General features: G+C 39.8%; 1 protein-coding gene and 1 long non-coding RNA gene across 3 annotated transcripts in view; one reads left to right on the top strand and one right to left on the bottom strand.

The window, feature by feature from the left end:
- Nucleotides 1–13413, top strand: part of AQR (aquarius intron-binding spliceosomal factor) — a 93350-nt gene extending 79937 nt beyond the window's left edge. For both annotated transcript variants that reach the window (XM_028505698.2, XM_036031441.1), the window contains 4 exons: nucleotides 2460–2545; nucleotides 6590–6764; nucleotides 7886–7999; nucleotides 9077–13413. In XM_028505698.2, coding sequence (XP_028361499.1) covers nucleotides 2460–2545; nucleotides 6590–6764; nucleotides 7886–7999; nucleotides 9077–9409 — 708 coding nt within the window. In that variant the 3' untranslated portion in view covers nucleotides 9410–13413. The remainder of the gene's footprint in view (nucleotides 1–2459; nucleotides 2546–6589; nucleotides 6765–7885; nucleotides 8000–9076) is intronic.
- A 140-nt stretch (nucleotides 13414–13553) lies between these two features.
- LOC118501803 lies at nucleotides 13554–14164 on the bottom strand. The gene is made up of 2 exons (XR_004904458.1): nucleotides 13831–14164; nucleotides 13554–13694 (listed from the first exon to the last, which is right to left on the bottom strand). It is a non-coding gene; the product is annotated as an uncharacterized LOC118501803 (long non-coding RNA).
- Nucleotides 14165–21202: the final 7038 nt, after the last annotated feature.

Here is a 21202-nt window from a genome sequence, read left to right as displayed (position 1 = left end):
ATTTGTAATAGCTTTATTTTCAAATAGCTGTTTTTGCAAATAGACTGTCTCTGTAGTTGCAGAATAAAAGAGAACCTTCTGTTGTGAAAACCAGCCAGCATCTAGAAAACAGTCCTGCTCACCCCAACCTAATATCTTAATCAGTGATGAAATAGTGGTGAAAAGGATACTAGCACAAGCTTGATTTATACGGGGGGGGGGGGGGGGGGGGACAGGTAAAGAGCTTCAGAACATACTAATTGACAAGATACATGTTCCAGAAAACATGTTGGCCTGGAACATGAAAATTTTGAATACACATTTGTCTTTGAATTTTAAAACACTTAATGAAATAACCGTATCTGTGACGGAGCTACAAAGTAGAGAAATTGAAGAATTCAGGAAGAGTCAAAATGTGAACTAGAGGAAAATAAAACAAAATCATAGAAATGAAGACAAAATCAAAAGCACTGCAGTGAGGAATCGGCATGATAAAACACTCCCTAAGGGATGTAGAGAGTGAAAATGAGAAGCCAGTAACTTTGAAATGTAGGAAGTTTAGAAATAGAAGGTCCTCAATATCTGAGTTATTTTATTTATAAGAAACAGAAAAACTTAAATAATAAAGAAAGTTTCTCTTTCCCATAGCAAGATGAAAGTAGCATGGCTCCAGGGTGGGGTTGCAGTGACCCAGTGCTGTTCTCAAAGACCGGGGTTCATCTCCTCCGGCCCCGCCATTCTCAGTTTGTGAGCCCAGTTCTCACACAAGGTCTCCATGGGGTCAGGATGGCAGCAAAACTTCCTAGTAATACTGCCACATGCAGGGGCAAAGGACTTGTATCCAGAATATAAGGACCTCTGTCAATGTGAAAGTTATTATTAAATGATGAAAACCCAATACTAAATTGGCAAGTGTATTGAACAGACATTTCACACAAGAAAACATACAAATGTCCAATAAGCCCGTGAAACAGTGCCTACCATTGTTTGTTGTCACGGAAATGCAAATTGAAACTATAATAATGTACCACTACGTGCCCAAGAGAAAGACTAAAATTAGAAAGATTGACCATAGTAAGTGTTGACAAGGGTGTGGAGCAACTGGAATTCTGGAACTGGAACCTGGCTGGTGAATGTGTAAAGTGATACCGCAACTTTGAAAAAGAGTCTGCCAGTTTCTTATAAAGTTACACACACCCTTTCCATATAGCTCAGCAATTTCACTTTTAGATTTTATCCAACTGCAGTGAAAACATGACACAAAAATATTTATACAAGATTTCTCATTGCAGTTACATTCAAGATAGCCCTAAACTAGAGACAACCCAAATGCCATGAACAAGTGAATGGGTAAACAAATTGTAACATGCATTCAGTGGAATACTAATCAGTGGTTAAAAAAAAAAACATGAACTTTTAATGTACACAAACATGGATGAACCTCAGGAACACTACACTGAGTGAAAGAAGTTAGACAAAGAGTATGTAATTTATTATTCCATTTTTATGGAATTCTAGAATGAGGGGGGGAAATTCTGTAGTGACAGAAAGCAGATCAGTGGCTGTCCAGGGTTGGGGGCATGCAGATTTGATGACAAAGGGACTGAGGTCTTGGAAACTTCGGTCATGGCAGTGGTTGTATAAGGGTATGTATTGTCGTCCAGTTGTGCACTGAACGTGAGTGCATTTTACTGTGTGTAAATTATACCTCTGCAAACCTGGGCTAAAAATAAGGGTTCACTTTCTAAAGGTAGGACCATGACTGTAGTCTATGCTGGATAAGCATTTAAACTTTTTGTTGAATTAATGAAAAAGATAAATGCCTGAGCACCAATACTGGACCGAAAGCTCCCTGAATCTTCTTATTCATACATGTATTTTCTTTTTTTTTAATATTTTATTTATTTTTAGAGAGGAAAGGGAAGGAGATAGAGAGAGAAACATCAATGTGCGGTTGCTGGGGGGCATGGCCTGCAACCCAGGCATGTACACTGACTGGAAATCGAACCTGCGACACTTTGGTTCACAGCCCGTGCTCAATCCACTGAGCTATGCCAGCCAGGGCCATACATGTATTTTCAAACTGAACAAGAAGTACTATGAAGACTACTTGTGTGTTTTTTGTCAGAGGAAGACTTTAGATGAGAACTGAAATGTGTTAAATAACTGAGCAAACTAAGTTACACAGACAGGCATCAAACCGGGAGACCAGGTAATAAGCTAAACACGGTCCCTGCTTTGTGGGGTTACCTGGTCTAGTAGGGGAGGACCATCAGTTATTCGGCCAGGAGCACAGGGGAGATGAGTACCACAGCGTGAATAACATGGGGACGTGACCCAACCTGGTGACTGTGGCTCCAGATCTCAGGTAGTGTTCATTGGCTGGTCCTTTGAATGCCAAGAATATGGTCGTGCTTCTTCAAGGATTGATTAGAGTCTCATTGTTCAAAACATGCCATATTCTCCTTTTTTCTTCCTAGGTGACAACTGTTGACAGATTCCAAGGTCAACAGAATGATTATATTCTCCTTTCTCTAGTACGAACCAGGGCAGTGGGCCATCTGAGGTATGTAAGGAAACACTGTCATAATATTATTGAACTTTACTATCTGCTTCAATCTTAAACTTCTGTGGCAAAGTAGTTTTACTTTTTTTAAGTTTAAAGTATAATTAATTGTTAGGGCAGCTTTTGATACTGTATGTTGGAATATAACAATATCAGATTCAAACCATCACATTGCGTCTAAATTTTTTTAATCTTAAATGTTTTAGTAGTTTAAACTTTTTTAGTCTTCAGTAAAACTCAGAAATAGCACTTTATCATAAAATCTTAATATATATTCTATATCTGTTGGAAACTTACTACCAGAAATTAAAGGAAATGAAGTGGTTCAAAAGTCTCTTCTGAGTGGGTTTTTCACCCCACGGGGTTTCTGGTGTTTCTCCACAGTCTCTCAGCTTCAGTGTTAGAGGATAAAGGGGCCATTTGTTCTCCCGGGATTAAGAATTGTCAAAACAAACAGTAATCTATTTTTGTCATTTGTCGTGATGTATTTATGTGCTAGAGATTTATAGGAATAATATCTTCTTATTACAAAACAGCTGTTTAGTTTTATATAAACCTTCATCTCTCATGACTTAATAGCAAAACTATATGGAGAGTTCATTTTATTATTTTATTTGGTAGATATAAAAAGAAAATTCTCCAAGCTCTCATAATGTTATCATTAAGTCGAGATCTGATTGGAGCTTAGCCCAGTGATCAGGTTCCATTAGACTGATAACTTTTATGTAAGAGTAAGCAAAGATAGGATGTTTCAAGAGAGTTTTAAGACAATAACATTTTAAAGCACAGTTTATTTTTGCTTATTTCTTTAAGTGTCAAGCATATATTTGGAGTCTAACCTTTCTAAAAAGCAGTTCCTTTTCTATGGTGAGATTATAGCTAGCTACCGTCTGAATGGGGCATTATTAGGATTTACATAATTAAATCTCTCAAAAACTCACAGTGTGAGTACTTGAAGACTGCTTTCTTCTCCTCCCCACCTTTTTCTTGCCCTGTGGGCCTTTGTCTTTTCCAGATCCCCATGAGTTTAGTTCTGTGCTTTTCTTGGCCTGAATTTTCTGGAAACTTAAAAAAAAAAGGTGGTAAAATGCTTATTATAAATGAAGGGTTAAAAACGAACCTGATTTCATATTGTCATGCATATCAAGATTTTCTGAGCGAAAATACTATTATCCATGTAATCAATCTTCTTTGTATTCACCAAAATTTGCTCTTGAATATCCAGCTTCTTGGCGGGATGGGGGCGGTGCAGGTGATGGTTCAGGTGTTGCTGAAGTATGTGGGGGATGTGTCAGTTTAGCCATCACTGATCATCTGACTACCCAGATTCCTTACCCAAATTGCTTAGGTGCCTTAGCTAGAACTTTATCAAACTTTTCATAGAATATTTTGTTTTACAGAGATCATCTTTCGTATCTTTCCTTTTATTTTATTTTGTTCTGAAGTTTTAAGAGACCAAGAAAACCTACTTTCTTTCATATCTCTCTTAAATAATAGCTTTATTGAGATATAATTCATGCAGTACAGGTCACATAGTGTGTCTAAGTCGGTGGGTGTTAGTGTTTCATAGAGCTGTGCAGCCATCTTCAGAGTCAGTGTTGAACATTTCCTCCACCCCAGCGAGAAACCCCGCCGTTACAGCAGGCACCCCGACTTCTCTCCTCATGGCCTCGGCAACCACTGTTCTCCTTCCCGTCTCTGTAGATTTGCCTATTCTAGGCACCTTGTATAAGTGGAATCACTTGGCATAATAACGCTCTTTATGGTTTAGGTCTCTTTCATGTTGTACCATGTATGAATACTTCGTTCCTTTTTATTGCCAAATAATATTCCATTGTGTGGATATATCACATTTTATTTTGCATTTATCAGTTGTTGGATATCTGGTTTTGTTTGTTTTTTTTAACTTTGTGACTATTATGAATAATACTGCTGTAAACGTTCATGTATGAGTTTTTGTATAGACATGGTTTTCATTCCCTTGGGTCTGGTTACCTAGGTCATAGGTAACTAACTCTTTTAGTTTTCCAGTGCCTGTCATATTTGTTTTGCTCACATCTTTTTCATCCAGGGTAAGCTCAGGTGATTGTGCAGGAGCCAAGCTATTCAGCTTTTAGTTCCAGAGACCTGGCTTAGGATTCTGTGCACTCTTTAGAAGCAGAGTAATGAACATTTCTACTCTCTTTTCTAACATTCATTGTTCTTGCCCGCACCTGATTTGAGTAGCCCAAGTACCAACAGAAATGCCTGGGACTTGCTCCTTGCAAAGCAGTGAAACTAACTTTTTTGTGTTGTGTCTTTGTAAGGGATTCTATCAGAATGCTGGCTTGTTGACCAATGCTGTTTTTGTCCGGTCGTGTTCTAGGGACTATGAAAAAAGAGGGTAATTCTCACTGCCCTGAGTTCAAGATACATTTCCAAGGAACCCTGTCTACTCATTTATTTTTTTGCCTGGTAAATTGTCATGTTCACAGTGTTTGGTCATTCATTTAACAAACACTTCGAAATTGATCTATTATTTGGTAATGTGCTTATAGAAGTAATTGTAATATTTATAATCTCTGCCCTCGTGAAGCTTAGAGTCCACATAGGGAGACATTAAGCATATCCCTAAAAGATACCTGCATTTGAATCTGTAGAAAACTGTAGTCTGACTGTCCTCATGTGCAGTCGGGTCAGTTCAGTATCGCTGCAACAGCACTGAGTCTGTGCTCTGCCCAGAGGTGCAGAGCCTTCTCCACAGGAAGGGGAGAACTGAACGTTGCCACAGTTGTTACCATGGAAACAACAGTTTGCATCCTGCTTCTACCACTACCATCCTTTTTTCCCTGACAGCATTGTTTTAACTATACTTTCCTTCATAGTGTTTTGTGAGAAGTCCAAATGCCAGGTATTTCTGGCCTTGTGCACCTAGTTACCAGTGTGGGAGCCACCCACCTGTAGCTTGGCCTCTTGGAGGCCTAAGGAAGTGTAGGGAAAATAAAAAACAATTGGGTTTGCAGTAACCCAGAAGATAATATTTCTTTCACAAATGTAGAAATTCCTCAAAATGCCACTGCAAAGGGATATGTTTTCTTCTACCTGAATGAACCCCTTGTAGTTTTGTAAGGGGGTGGGAGGTAGGTATCCCTGGTTATTATGTGATCTTTGTAATGTTTGATTTCTATAGCAGTCTAATATTTACATTCACAAGTTGTCTTTTTTGTAGAATACTCACAAATTCAAATAGCCTCCTAAGAGCATCTCAGGAAAACGGACTCTTTTCTGTATTTGAAACCAAAATGTGTTTTTCTTACTAAAAACACATAGTAATAGTAGCATGAAGTTAGACTTAATAATAGCCCTCCTTTTATAAATTTACTTGATTCAAATAAAGTTTTAAAAACATATATTTCCTTTAAAAGATAAAGAAAACTGGCATAATTTACTAGTCACATGTATAGTTGTATCATTCAATTTAGCCACTTTTATTACTTTTTATGTGAACATTGAATACTTACTGTAGTCCAGGTATTGAGCCTAGGTACTGGAGTAAATACATGAGTAAGGCATGGTATTATGTTATGTTGTATCATATCATCATACTATGTGTTTATATTTGTAATTATTATTACAATAAGTATAAAACAATGTGCTGAGAATTATCTGGGAAGTAAAATTTGATTTTGAAAAGTCAGAATTTGGCAGGAAAGAGGAAGGGTTGGTTCAGATTGATTTAATAGTGGTGTCTCAGAACTGAACCATAATACGAATATGGTTACTGAGATCTTTTTAATCATGCATTGGTTATTTTATGATTCCCCACCATGCCCTCCCCCCAAAAAATAACCACTGTAGAGACTAGTAATAAAGCATTAACCTCGTACTCAGTTCACTGGTCACATAACATTGATTAACTTAATGTTTGCTCTGTTAAGTTTTTTAAAAATTTAGCTTTTTATTGACACAGCTTAACAGGAATAGTTCATGAAATATGTAAGAAAAAACTGCATAAGTAACATTACTAATCTTGATATGGTAATTAATTTTGTTTATTTTCCAAAGGGATGTTCGTCGCTTAGTGGTGGCCATGTCTAGAGCAAGACTTGGACTTTATATCTTCGCCAGAGTATCCCTTTTCCAAAACTGTTTTGAACTAACTCCAGCTTTCAGCCAGCTCACGGCCCGCCCACTTCATTTGCATATAATTCCAACAGAACCTTTCCCAACCACTAGAAAGGTAAAACTTCTTTATCCATTGCATAGATGACCCCATTAACTAGGAACATTATCAAAAAGTTCACCAATCACTAGCTACGAGTGCTGCTTGCATTAAGGAACTTAATTAGATTTTCTATGTAAAAATAATGTATGCTAGCATTTATTGAGTACTCACGACATTATCAAGCAATTAGTTCTTTATAAACATGATCTCGTTTCATCTCAGTAACAGCCCTGTTCAGTGGGGCTGTTTCCTTATTAACCCAACTTACATATGCAAAAATGGAGAATTAGAGAAAGTAATAAATGGTGGGACTTCGTAAACATTTTATAATTGAGTGTAAATAGCAAAGTTGTTCATCTTTATTTAGCATGGTTTAGGAAGAAGTGCAAATTTTGCATTTTCTTCATTTGCTTTACCCACAATGATAGAACGCTGTTTCTCAGATTGCTGTCAGAAGCCGCCCTGTTAGAATCACCTCCTTCTGTCTCAGACTTACTGAATCTGAACCTCTGGGGGCTGGAGCCCAGGCCTCTGTGAGCGAACATGCTCCCCCAGGTGGTTCCGGTGAACACCACCAAGCTCACACTTTAGACTACTCTTTGCCAGTGTTTTTGACTATGTAGTTTATTAGTAAAAATTCCTTTTGAATCTTCACCTTCATGACTGACAGTCTAGATACTGTTAGCTTCTTACTGTAAACGTCAGCTTATTTTTTTAGAAAAACATAAATAGGAAGACTAGTTTTAATATTTTCTTTCTAAATAATCTTGAGAATTGCCTTTGGAGCATATGTAGTATTAGAGACCTTTACTTTAACCATATTGATTTTTCTCTCTCTTCATTTGATTGCACATCTCTTTCTTCTGCATTAGTTAGTAGACCAAAGCTCATATTCTATTCACCAGCCTGAAATTGTATTAAAAGCTAATGACTCTTAGTTCCCCCCAGTCTCTATATTTTCTAAATTTAAATTGAATCATTCTTTTTCATATTTTATTGGAATCTCACACTTACATCTTTATGTCCTCTAAACCCTAATAGTGTTTATACATAAAAGGGAGACATGGCCTTTTAATGGAATGTTATTTTCTAGTGTTTTTCACTTTATATTTAACTTTCTGTTTGCCTTCTTCTAGAACGGGGAAAGACCATCTCACGAAGTACAGATAATAAAGAATATGCCCCAAATGGCGAACTTTGTGTACAACATGTACATGCATTTGATACAGACCACACATCATTACCATCAGGTGAGTTGTCTCAGAACTGACTCTTGTTTTTCTAGAAGAATCTTTTTTGTTTCAGGATAAACCTTTTTTTTAAACTTAAGTATAGTTGGTGTACAATATTATATTAGTTATACTAATTTCAGGTGCACAGTATAGTGACTTGGCATTTTTACACCTCACGGTGTGATCACCCCACCAGTTCTGGTACCTGTTTGTCCCTGTTCCACCTTTCCGCAGTGTGTTGACGCCGTGCCCCTTCACTTCGGAGTGAATCTTTAAGTACTTGATTCCTTGCAGAAGACCAACCAGATCAAAGTGGGCTGTCATTATTCATGCAACATCCATGCTTTCCAAACATTTTTATGTAGATGTGATTTGGCATAAAATAAATTCTACATATTTAAAGTATATAATTTGATATGTTCTGACATAGAGAGATGATGATAAATAGACAGCCAGACAGACAGACACACAAACCGACCTATGAAACCATCTTCACAATCAAGATAATGGACATATTATCCCCCAAAGTTTTCTCATGCTCCTTGGTAATCCCTCTCATTTTTCACTGGTCCCTCTCCCACCTTTTCCAGGCTCCAGGCTTAGCATGTAGAAATCTAGAGCTGCTCCGGTGCTCGAGGGGACTGAAGGCTTGTACCCTCCTGCTCCCTCCTTCCCAGGGCTTTGTCCCACAGCTTGGTTTCTCCCCACCCCTCACAGGGCTCCCTGACTAAAGTTGGCTCTTCTTGAGTGGGTGTCCCAATCACTCCTAGTCAGCCACTGTTTTTCCAGGTGTGACAGCAAATGCCTTTGCTAAAAAATCGAATAGCTTTTTTTTTATTATTTTCCTCTCTAAAGATATGGCATATATTTTGATCATTATTTGTGATACCTGGGTTGGCATATTCTTGGAGTCAGCAAAATCTAGGCCTTTGTCGTCAGCTGTTTCGTCTGTGATACAAAATGGCCAGCAGTGTTGTCGAGAAGACTAGAGTAAACATTTACTAGTATTTATTAGAAGATATGTGAGAGCTTAACCTCATAGGCCAGTGTTTTTTCACTTGAATTAGTTCATAGATATTTTCTTTTTTTTATTAGACTTTATTACAGCTACCACCTGCTATGGTAGAAGAAGGTGAAGAAGTTCAGAGTCAGGAGATAGAATTGGAAACGGAAGAAGAGGGCATGCCTGCGCAAGCTGACGTACCCAGTCCAACAGATGCCAGCTCTGGTCCAGAAACATTCGCCTCTCCGCCTGACACCACCCCCAGTCAGCCTGACACCACCGCCGATCAGACAGGAGCTGGTTCCAGTCCTGACATCACCTGTGCTGCATCTGAGGCCCCTGCTGCTGGGGCGGGACCTGAGGCTGTGCCAGCAGAGGCTAAAGGCTGTGCAGATGCCACACCTGCCCCAGAGGAGACCAAATAGCCAATTGCTAGCCTTTTTGAGGGAAACATTTCATTTGCAAAGTCAAAGTAAAGTTACTTTTTGTATTTTATATTTGCTTTTGCCATTTTGAAGCTAATAATTAATGTTCATTCCTTATTTTTGTTAATTGATCAGTGCCCTTCTTGGATATGTTTGTAAAAAGTATATGTATATGAACAACACCAATTTCATTTGTTCCTTTGGAAGGTAAAATAATCGTTCCTTTGATATTTTTCTCATTAACTGAGTGTATCTGTCATCATACCTACATTAAAATAACTTTTTATAGAATATGTAAGGCATACATTACATTTTTAGTGAACTTCAACAAGGAAACAGATAGAACATACTGGAAATAAGTGCCCCTAAGCAAGTGTTGAAACTGGGGAGGAAACGGTTTCTTCTCTCATAGTACCAGATGCTCAAGTTGTCTTTTTTTTAACCTTTCTTTCTTGATATAAAGGCATTAACAGCCATAAGATATAGATTTTCAAATCCATCAAAGAGATTACATGTATTTCCTTCCCCAAAATGTCATAATCTGTCAGAATCACCTAGGGTGTCTCTTCTTGGGGTCACTCCAGAGCTAATGAATCAGAATCTCAGGGTCAGGGCCCAGGAATCTGTACTTCAGCAGAAGCCTAGAACGTTTGAGTTGCAGGCACAGTGGCATCAGGTAAGGTTGGTGAGTCTGAGCCAGGATTTGTCATTCAGCTCAGCAAGCAGAAGCTGGCAAATCCATCTGGACAGGAAGAAAGATCCAGAGTGTAGGCAATGAGAGGCAGTGAACTTGGCTCCTGTGTGCAAGGTAGGATTCTGCAGTACCGGCAGAGGTTCTGAGTTTTCTGCCCCGTTTAGTTCTCTTCATAGATAACCAGCCACAAGGAGATACTAGGATCTTGATACTCAAGTGTGGTTTGCAAATCAACAGCATCATTGTCCACTGAAGCTTGTTAGAAATGCAGGCATTTGGGTTCTACCCCAGACCTATTGAATTTGAATCTGCATTTCTGTGAAGTCCCCAGGTGATTCCGATAAGCACGGTGTAGTTTGAGAAGCACTGTACTGAGATTACTGTGCTCGCCTCACATGAATGGTGGTAGAATTAACTGAGTGTGACTAATGTTTTCTGACAAAGACTTCTGCTTGTAAGGCCCCTGCACGTGGCAGTCAGAGAAAGAGGTGAATTTGTACATACGGGGAAGGAGGAATTGCCTCCAGTTCCCTCTCCCCCATTCTACCATCTGCTGGAGCAGCAAGAGAAGCATTTCCCCAAAGAATCTCCTCTAGCACATGTACCTATGGGCTTCACCAGGTCCAAAGAACCTTTGATGAAATAAAAAAGAACTGCACACTGCTACTGAAATACTTCTGATCCTGACATTTTGAAGGAATGATCAATTTATTAGGAAACTAAACCCAGAAAGCCAAGTCAATGATACAGTATTTTTAAGTGACTAGTGTTTACTCAACCCAGCCAGGCTGTGGTGGACATGATTCACTCACCTTACAGTATGTCTTGCTGCGTCAGAACCCAAGTGTAATTGTTGGGTAAGGAAGGAAAATCAAAGTGATGGGATAATGAGGGGAGTGAAATGCTAAGGAAACTGTACTCAGAAACCTAGGTCTGCTTGTTGTCCCAGTAGGGATTGAGCCCGATAGTCTGTTATGTAATTTCTCTGATAAGAATTTGAAGGCAGGTGTTGTGGGCGTCTACATGAGCTAGCACTCACAGAATTATTTTCATTTGTGAAAATGGAGTATCAGACTAAGCAAAAGGGAAAGAAGCTTTACTGTATTAGTCTTTCCTAGGAAAGGTGGTTTTTTCCTCTCTGTCCTTTCGAGGGCATGAATCATGATACCTGCAACCAAAATAAGCAAACTTTGATGCTGCTGTCTCATTGAGTAAACCGTTTTCTGGGTCACATACCTTTTTCTTTGCTGCTTGATTTCCTGTCAGACTCCAAAAATTTTTTAATTGGAAGATAGTTGAGTCCTTTGCCTTTGTCAAAGAAATGTTAAAAAGGATTAGGTGGTAGTAATTGAATTATTTTAAATTGTTTAATCACTGGAAAGGCCAATGGGTTGCAGTTAACTATAGATTTTTTTTTTAAGGAACTTAAGAGAGCAACTCATTTTAAATAATGAGGAAACAGAATCAGACAGACGTAGCCAGGGTGACAAGTGTGGAAGAGTGGGAGAGCACCCAAGCCTACAGTCCCAGGGGACTATTTTATTTATTTTTTTCAGTCACAAGCACACAAGAGTGATTGTTTCATAAATTCGAGAGTTTTCTATTTTATTTAGGGTTAGAACAGATACAAATACTCTAGCCATGTGACCATTTCACATTAGTGTTCCCATTGCTCTCCCTCCTGCTTTTCGTATCCGAATATGCAGTGATTCGGAATCTATTTTTAAAAGCAAGCCAAAAAGATTCATGCAAAAAGAAAGAGTGTGAAATGAAGCAATTCAAGTATTTAGACTTTTTTCACCAAAATGCTGAGTTAAGAAAGTTTATTACCAGCAGTGGAAAATAAATAGCTCCATTGATTTGGGCGAATGAATGAGAAGATCTAAACATCCGGTCTCTGATAGAAGTTGGTGTGATGATAAAAGTTGAGATGCTTTGCTGGATCCTGGGAGAAATGGGCTGTTTATACTACCATAGAAAATAAAGTTGTTTATAGTTAGGAGACAGCATACTGTAAAGTTGACCTTGGACTCACTCAGACCTGGCTCAAATTTTAACCTAATTTACTCATCAGCATTTGGACTGACCTTGGACTGGTTTTATAACCTAAGCCCTAGTTTTCTTTATGTACAAAATAATGAAAAGATTTGTTTGTTTTTTCATGAGGTAATTTGTATGAAAATATCTGGCCAAGTAGGTACTCAGTAAATATTAGTTGCTGTGTCTCTACTTTTCCCCAAATCTTGCAACAATGTAGGATTTTGCCAACCCATCCTCTGACATGGGTGCTAGCTGTGCCCCCTATCTGGGGAGCATGGAGGATGATGAAGAAGGGGACGGGTGGTGGCGATTGACCTTTCAGGATCAAGAATCAGGTCTGCTGATTGGGAACCTCTGACTCCGTCCGTCATGACAGTGAGGATGGTCTCTGCCGCAGTGAAAATCTGGGCACTGAGAACTGTCAGTTCTGAAGACTGATAACTTCTGTCAGTTTTGAGTCCTGTACTCTCCTGCCCCAAATCCCCTATATTGTTGTAGTTACTCAGTTTTGGGCCTTGAATGCGCTTTTCCCTGTTTATCTTGAAGCCACTCAAATGGTATTTTTAGAGATTTTTTTTCAATTAAAATGAAAAAAGATTTTCAAAAAAATGCTGACCCTTTTTCACATGCCAGAAGAGCAATTAAAGACAAGCAGTGCCTTGCTTCCTGAGAAAAATACTTGGCAGTTAGCCTTTGTATAATTATGAGGCAATCATGTTAATAGATGTTTAAGAATAATACCACTGGAGCTGTACTGAGCCAAGGATGGAAATGAACAGGAGACCATATTTCCTTCATCCATCGGTGCTCTTTAGTGCCTAAGAAAGAGCTTTAATTCAGTGGGATCCAGACACTCTGGGTGCTTTCATTTTTCTTCCTCAGAACACACTAGAGCTCCGTCCCCGGGAGCGGGAGCATGATGCAGAGCACAATGGGGTCACTTCTGACCAACACTGGTGAGTGTTGTTAAATTAGCTCTCTCCCTTTCGGCTTCTACTTATTGCCGTGGCTCCTTAAACTTTTGCACTTAGATGCAAACATGCTGATCCCATTATTTCTTGATATATTTCATAGGAAACACTAATCTTGAAACACACTCTTCAAAACCTTCTCCATGGTCGAGTAAGCATGGGAAACAAGTGATTACTCCCCTTCTGTTAAATCACTAGGTATTGTTAGCTAATTAAAAGTCCTGGGATTTCTGCTAGACAAAAATCATGTTTAACTATTTAACTGAGCATTTCTCAAACTGACTTGCCCATAGAACTTTTTTAAAAAAAATAAAGACACCTTAGGGAACTAGCTCCACAGAACACAGGTTGGAAACCACTGTTTTTTACAGGAGCAGCTGAACTTCGATTGCTTCTTAGAAAATAATGACATGCCACTTTAGCATAAAGATCGTTTTGCGCTGAAGCCAACTGAGAAGAGTAGGTGCAGGAAGATCTCCGTCCTGCTTCTTTCTGCCCAACAGCACGACATGAATGTCCCTCCATAAGGTGGCTCCTCTCCTTTCCTTGGAGCCGTCCCTCTGTAAGGTGGTTCCGTCTCCTGGAAACAGGCGATACTAAGATGAGACCATGTAAACAGGCTTTGACTAAAATAGCCCTGGCTTTCTATCAGTTTCTCTGTGTATTTTACTTGTCCACAGTTTGCCACCCCTAAAAGCCCAACCCTGTTTTCTTACCTGTTCACTTCCCCATTTACCGCCTTGTGTTAATGTGTTGTGTCAGCTTCCAAGCCTGACTGCTGCTTTTGACTTTCTGTCTCTTTCTGTGTGGCCCCTGTGGAAGGAAAGGTTAAAATATCAATTAAAGTTGCTTTTATAAACTTGACCACTTTGGGATTTTTTTCTTCTTGTTTTTAGTTCAGTGGTTTACAAGTATATATGCTTTTTCTCCTGTTAATCAGCCTTTTGTCCGTTTTATTCACAGCCCTCAGCCACAGAACTTTAGAAAGTTTTTCTTCCCCTACAAAAAAAAAAAGACTGTAATACATTTTTCCCTATAAATGACCAGAGGCTGCAGCAACACAGCTTCAGAGGAAACTAGAGGTGAGGTTATCTGTACAGAATTCCACGTTGTAGTATAATTTGGTCAGTGTCACCTGGTGTTAATAGAAACATCCTGAAAATGCAAATGAATAAAAAGTCTGATCAACGAGCTGTGACATTTCTTCACTGGAGATCCCGACAACAGGGTCGCTGAGCATTCTCTCGTTTACTTTTTCTCAGACTTCCGCATTTCACATTAGGCTTTCCTCATTTCTTACTGTGTGGTAGAAAAACAGTTTATATTTCCAGGGTGTCTTATGTTCTCAGTTCTTTAAACATTTGTTTCTTTAGAAAGTTTAAGTGTCTGTTTCCTTTAAAAAGTGTGTATTTCAAAAAGGGAAAGGAATGACCAATAGTCATGGGCCAGAAATAATAGAAGGAAATTAAGGCAAATATAAAAAAAAAAAGAAATTTCCCTTCACAAGAATATTTAAGATAGAGGACCCCCAAAGTTGCCGTGCATCAGACGTGTTGACTCTCTCTCTCGGTTGCTCCCCAGAGATGGCGGTCTCCACGACCCCCTTCTTCCCCATCGCTGACTTACACTGCACATTCACCCAACGTACCTCTTCTTGCAGTAAATCTGAGTGCAGGAATCTGACTGGTAGCTGCTTCTGCTTGGGAGATGCACAGTGTAATACATAAATAGCTCTTTTGGGAAATTGATTTTATTGACATTTTTCAAAAAGTCAGGAGTTCGAGATAGGAAGTCATCATGTAAAATATTATCTTTTTCTTCTTTAGTTCATTAGTTCATTTTGAGGGCAGGAAGTCCTGGTTTTTTGTTCTGTTGTTTACAAATGTGCTTCTTGTGTCACTGTATTTTCATTGCCCCTTTGCTTCTAGTAGTCCCTTCCAGTGCTGGTTCCTTCGATTCCCAGGCTGCCCCAAGAATAGTAGTGGAACAGGAGTAGACCTGGTTAACTAGCATTTTAATGTTGCTGGTTGACTACTCTTCACAGGAGTGGATTGAGTTAAATACAAGGACAAGTTGGAGGATGTGTTTGAAACTATGTCATTCTTGTACGTTCATAGGCAACCGAGCACTACTGTGTGACAGAAAACAGTGCCGGAAATGCCCGGCTGACTCACAGATGAGAGCACTGAGGCTTTAGGTGATTTGCCTCCAACACCACAGTCAGCTAAACCAGGACCAGACCCACCATCTGCCTTCCGGGCAAATCCCTTACCATGCTGTTCTTTAAACTTACTTGAGACAAATCAAAGTAGAAAGACCAACACTTAAGTCCACACATAAGCTCAGAAAAAATTCCTCCCAAGGTTAGAACACCAGAGAAGAGACTGCCTTGCGAGAATCAGAATAGGAAATAGGTCTATAGACTGCTTATGCTTCAGTATTTACAATGTTTATACTCGTGTGAAAGTCAAATTAATGCTTGTTTTGGCTTGGGAAAGGACAGACGTAATGGAAGGGGAATCCTAGTAATAGTACTTAGTCTATGTCTCCAAAATGCTAGTTAATTATCCTAAAGTCAGAACAGGTTATATAGCTCTTAGACAGTGTAATATATAATGAGGGGAAGATAAGATTTACTAAGACTTGCTCTTCACCATTATACATCCACTGGCTCAGCCTCCCAGTTTCGCTCTACTTATCACAAAGCCAGCCTTAGCACATTTGAGAGCTAAAATGAACGTCCAAGTGAATTGAAGTTCTCAGGAGTGTAAGTCTACTTTAAAAAAACACTCAAACTAATCAAGTGTGGTAAGATTTTTAGAGGCTACCAATGCACCTATTGATGTAGTTGGATGCATTAAATAAAAGGCAGGCTCATCTGAGCAAGTAAAGAATGTGTCTCCGCAGAAATGCAGTTCTAGGAGAACTGCATGGAGAACCCGGCATGCTGGGATCCTAAGGGATACATTTCATAATATATTGTATGAAATGTTTACATTTGTTTTTAGGACAAAACAGCACTAGAAGAAATTATTTTTGTGTGTGAAATATATACTTTTGGTTCCCATGCAAACCATGTGTGACCACTTTTTTTCATTAGTTAATTTTTTGGTAAAGTATTTTAAACACACAGAGAAGTACACATGTCAGAGGTGAACAACTCGATATATTTTCAGGAAGTGAATACAACCATGCAATCACCACCCAAATCAAGAACAGAACATTGCCAGCTCCCCAGGAATTCTCTTTTGGGCCACCGTGGGTCATTCCCTGCCCAAAGAAACACCCCGCTTTTTCCCCCCGATCAATTGTTCCTGCTTCTGAGCTTTATGTAGATGGAATCATAGAGTATGTACTTGTTTTGTGTCTCCTCAAATAGATTTCTCTGTATAATGCGGGGCAGGGATCAAGAGTAACTGAGCACTCTTGATGAGAAGCCGATCTTTCCCTCACTGCCCCGTAGTGTCATCTTTGTCAAATCGAGTGACCGTGTTTGCGTGGGATGTATTTCTGGAATTATTTCCTTGGTATGTTTTCCTATTCTTGTGCCAACATTCCACTGTTTTAATTATTACAGCTTTATACTAAACCTTGATATCTGGTTGTATGTATCTTTTAGCTGTATTATTCTTCAAGATATTAGTCATTCTTAGTCTTTGTATAAATTTTAGAATCATCTTGTCAATTCTACAAAAAACATTTTTTTAATGTGATGGGATTTTTATTTGAATTGTATTAACTCTATAGATCAATTTGATAAAAATTGTTCTTTACAATCTAGATATATCTCTTTTCATTTACTTAAATTTTTTAAAATTTCATTAATGTGTAGTTTTCTATATAAAATCTTGGCCATCTTTGTTAAATTTATTCCTAGGTATTTGATCTTTTTATGCTGTCATAAATGGTACTTTTTAATGCATTTTGTAATTAGTTGTTACTGGTATAGAGAAATGCAGTAGAGTTTTGTAGGATGACATGGTATGCAGCAATCTTGTTGAAGTCATTTAATAGTTTGTCGATTCTTGTGGATTTTCTACATACATAATTCTGTCATTGTGAATGACGCTAATTTTATTTCTCCCTCTTTAATCTTTACGTGTTTACTTCCTCTGTAGTCTGTACGTCTTTTATTTCCCTTTTCTGCTGTATTGCCCCATTGAGAACCTCCAGTACAATGTGGAGTAGAGGCGGTCATATTGAGCATTTTTTCCCAGGCTTAAGAGAAAAAAGGTTTCAGTGTCACCATTAAGTTCAGTGTTTGCACTTAATGATGACACTCTATCAGAAAGCCATTTGATTTTTAAGCAAAGTCAGAACAGGTTAAATAACAGTAGCTTTTGAAAAGTGTCATATTTACCAAGACTTGCACTTTAAATTACTATTATACATCAGCTGGCTCAGCCTCCCAGTTTAACTCTATCACAAACTAGGATTGTTTTCCTAGTTTGCCAAGGATTCAGAATCAATGAGAGACACTAAAGATGGACTTTTGGACAAATATCAGAGATGTTTACTAGTATCGAGTATATGCCAGTTACTGTGATTTGTTTACGAGCTTTCTCTCACCTAATCTTCTCAATGATGTTGAGACTTAGGTGCTACTTTAAAATCCCGGTTGCACAGAGGAGAAAACTTCTCCAAATCATCATAAATCTACTTTTCTCCCTATTACATGGAGATGATAAACTCTTTAGTCTGTTTTCTACTCATAACAGCCATAGAGTGAGTTTGCTTCAGGCACCTCCTGTTTGGTTCAGTCACCATAGTTATGAAACTAATTACATCATTCTTATTTAAACATGTTTCAGTTACTTACAAATCAGTGCCAGAAAAATCTCCATGGGCATGTATTCCTAATTTCTGCCGTAGTGCATTTAATTTAGAATACCATAGGGGTGTGTGCTTGTGATCATGTTATTATTACAAGAGTAAGTATTTCTGTGTGTTACAAGAATCAGAAGGGAAACAAACACACTGTTTCATCTTAGCAGGATCTGGAGTTGCGCTGTTGCCGCCTGCCAGCTCTGCTTCTGTAGTTCAGAGGAGGAGCACTTGCCGCTGTGGAACAGACTGCTCCCCAGAGAGGGTCTGGGTGTGCAGCGCCCCGCCAAGTTCCCCATTAGTTATGGAGAAAGGCCATTTGTATTTGGAAATTGCAAATCAGCCAGGCAATCACCACGCAGAAATAGCCCCCATGAAAATAAAGCAGTGCTATATTTGAAGCCTTAATCATGTATATTTATAGACCCAAGTTTAGTTCCATTTGGAAATGTTCACATTATACAGTAACATCGTGATTACCAACATTCTCGGGGAGAGGGGACGGGAGGTGTGATCCACTCACATTTTATGAGTAACGGCAAATCCATCACAAAAGAATTGGCCTGTCCACCCCTTGCTAAATGCCTTTCAAAAATCGCTTCAGTCAGCTCCTAAGATCAGGCACCTGTGAGCTGGGGTGGTGGGGACCAGTATGGAAATGGGTTCTCCCAGATTTGCACATAAAAACCCAGCATTCGAGATTCAGTCTATGGCTGAGGACCTTTTGCCACATTAAAATGGAAAGCGCTTGATTCAGCTACCAAACTGCACATACTAATATTTTAGCACTCAGTATTAATAAGTTTACCAGGATACCTCCTGAGAGAAGACTTGAAAAGATGGTGGATCCATGAGGGCCCCGGGTACCTGGAGTGAGAGTGATGTCATCAACCTGTTTCTCAACACTACCTTTCTTCAGCGAATACTGTCACTGATCTGCGATGACTCAGCGTTTTGTGGATGACTCAGATTCACACATGCAGAATGACTGAGCTCCCTCACCCTCAGACCTGCCTTTGCGACATTTCGGCATTCGCTGTCTCCTCTTCTAGTCACTCCGGGCTGAGCAATCTCTCGAGGAGGCGAGAGGAGGAGACATTTGGATAACTGGAGAAAGAGAACCCTGGACAGAGGCAACAGCAATGTGAAGGCCCTGAGCCAGGACACCGCCCAGGCGTTTCAGGTGAATGAAGGGAGGCCAGAAAGGAATGTGTTGGCGTTTTCCACAGTTCAAATTAGAAAGCTTGGATTTGGCTTTGACATGTTTTTCTGCCCCTATATTTTAGTTCACTTCTTCCCCCATTGCTCTGAAATATTTCTTGCCCCTGTGAGCCCCTTCTCCATTCTTGCTGACTACGGCAAGAGGTCAGTTCCTCCTAGAGTCTCCTGGCTTTCCCTTCCCCAGTCCATCCTCCCTGTGCTGTAAGGCCAGCCTTTCACAGCCGTATCTGGTCACGTGGTTCCCCCTTTGACACCCTCCACGGCTCCCCCTTACCTCTGCCAGCACCATCCCACAGGACTTTCTGCAAACAGGGAAGTGTTTCCTAATCTGTGCCGCCCAGTGTCCACAGGTGCACTGGACATGTGGTTAGTGAGACTGGAAAACTGAATTTTAAATTTTATTTAATTTTAGATAATTTAAATAGTCACATGCAGCTACTGGCTTCGGGATTGAGAGTACAGCATTTCTATGGTTTTTAATCTTTTGAAGAAGTCATATTGCCTTTTGGGAATCTAATGAAAGCTTAATTTTTCTTTAGCAATTCAGTTATGATACTTTTCCTAGAATTCTTTTTCCCATTTATTAATTTTTATTTTTCAATTACAGTGACATTCAATATTTTAATGAGTTCTAGATGTACAGTATAGTGGTTAGACATTAATATAACTTACAAAGTGATACTCTTTTTTTTTTAAGATTTTATTTATTTATTTTTAGAGAGGGAAGGGAGGGAGGGAGGGAGAGGGAGAGAGAGAGAGAGAGAAACATCAATGTGCGATTGCTGGGGGTTATGGCCTGCAACCCAGGAATGTACCCTGGCTGGGAATCGAACCTGGGACACTTTGGTTCCCAGCTCGCACTCAATCCACTGAGCTACGCCAGCCAGGGCAAAGTGATACTCTTGCTGTGTCTAGTACCCTACCTGGACCCATACATGGTTATTACAATTTTTTTTCTGTATTTCCTATGCCGTACTTTATATCCTCATGACTATTTTGCAACCACCCATCTGTACTTCTTAATCTCTTCACCATTTTCACCCAGCCCCTAACCCCTGCCCCATCTGGTAACCATCAGCTTATTCTCCGTTATCTGTGATCTGGAATTCTAATGGTTCTTGATCCCATCCATGGATCCCTGGTTAAGATCCCTGGCCTACAAGTGAAATCCAAGCCCATTTCTGGGGCTGGAAACAGATGAGGTTGACCTTGTAGAATGAGGAGTTTGCCAGATCAATAGGGAAGAAAGCCTTTTAGCAAGAGGCCATCTGAGCAAAGATAAGAAAGCCCATTGTATTTGGGAACCACGACAGACCGGCAAAGTGTGAGGACACATGTGGATAATGTCCTCAGTCTCAAGCTAGATTGGAAGGGTGGGTTGTCCTGAGCTTCTGGAAGCAGACCAGTTGGAGGGGTCAGTGATGGTCAGGAAAGGAAGCCAGGGATCAGTCCCAGAAGGGCAGTATTAAGTGTCAGGCAGTGCAGCATGGGAAGCGAGGGGAGCAGGAACCAATGGGAGTGCAGTGCCAGGTGGTGCAGGGCAGCATGGTCCATAGTACAGGGCATGGGTGAAGTGAGGTGGCGCTGTTGGTGCCAGGGCACACTAGCCCACTTACAGGGATGGCAGCCCCAACCCATGTGCCCTGGTTCACCATCACATTTTGCCGGTCTGTCATGGTTCCCCAAATACAGTGGGCTTTCTTACCTTTGCTCAGATGGCCTCTTGCTAAAACACTTTCTTTCCTGTTGACCTGGCAAACTCCTCATTCTACAGGGTCAACCTCATCTCCTCTGTGATGCTCCCTCACCTTTCTTCCTTGGGAAATGGCTCACTCCTCAGCCACACTCTCTTACAACCGCCTCTCCCAGCCTCCCATCCACCCAGTATGGGTCAGTAGCTTTGGAATAAGGAGAACCTAAATTAAAAGTTGCTAGAGTAGCTTTGCCACTTACTAACTGGGTGACCCTGAGCCACATTGCATTAGTTTTTTCATCTGCAAAATTGGGGTAATAATACCTTCCTAGAAGAGCTGTTACGTGCTG

Source organism: Phyllostomus discolor, chromosome 1, assembly GCF_004126475.2.
Source record: "Phyllostomus discolor isolate MPI-MPIP mPhyDis1 chromosome 1, mPhyDis1.pri.v3, whole genome shotgun sequence".
NCBI classification, from domain to species: domain Eukaryota; kingdom Metazoa; phylum Chordata; class Mammalia; order Chiroptera; family Phyllostomidae; genus Phyllostomus; species Phyllostomus discolor.
Note: the sequence above shows the minus strand (reverse complement) of the source record. Positions and strands in the feature narration are given on the sequence as shown.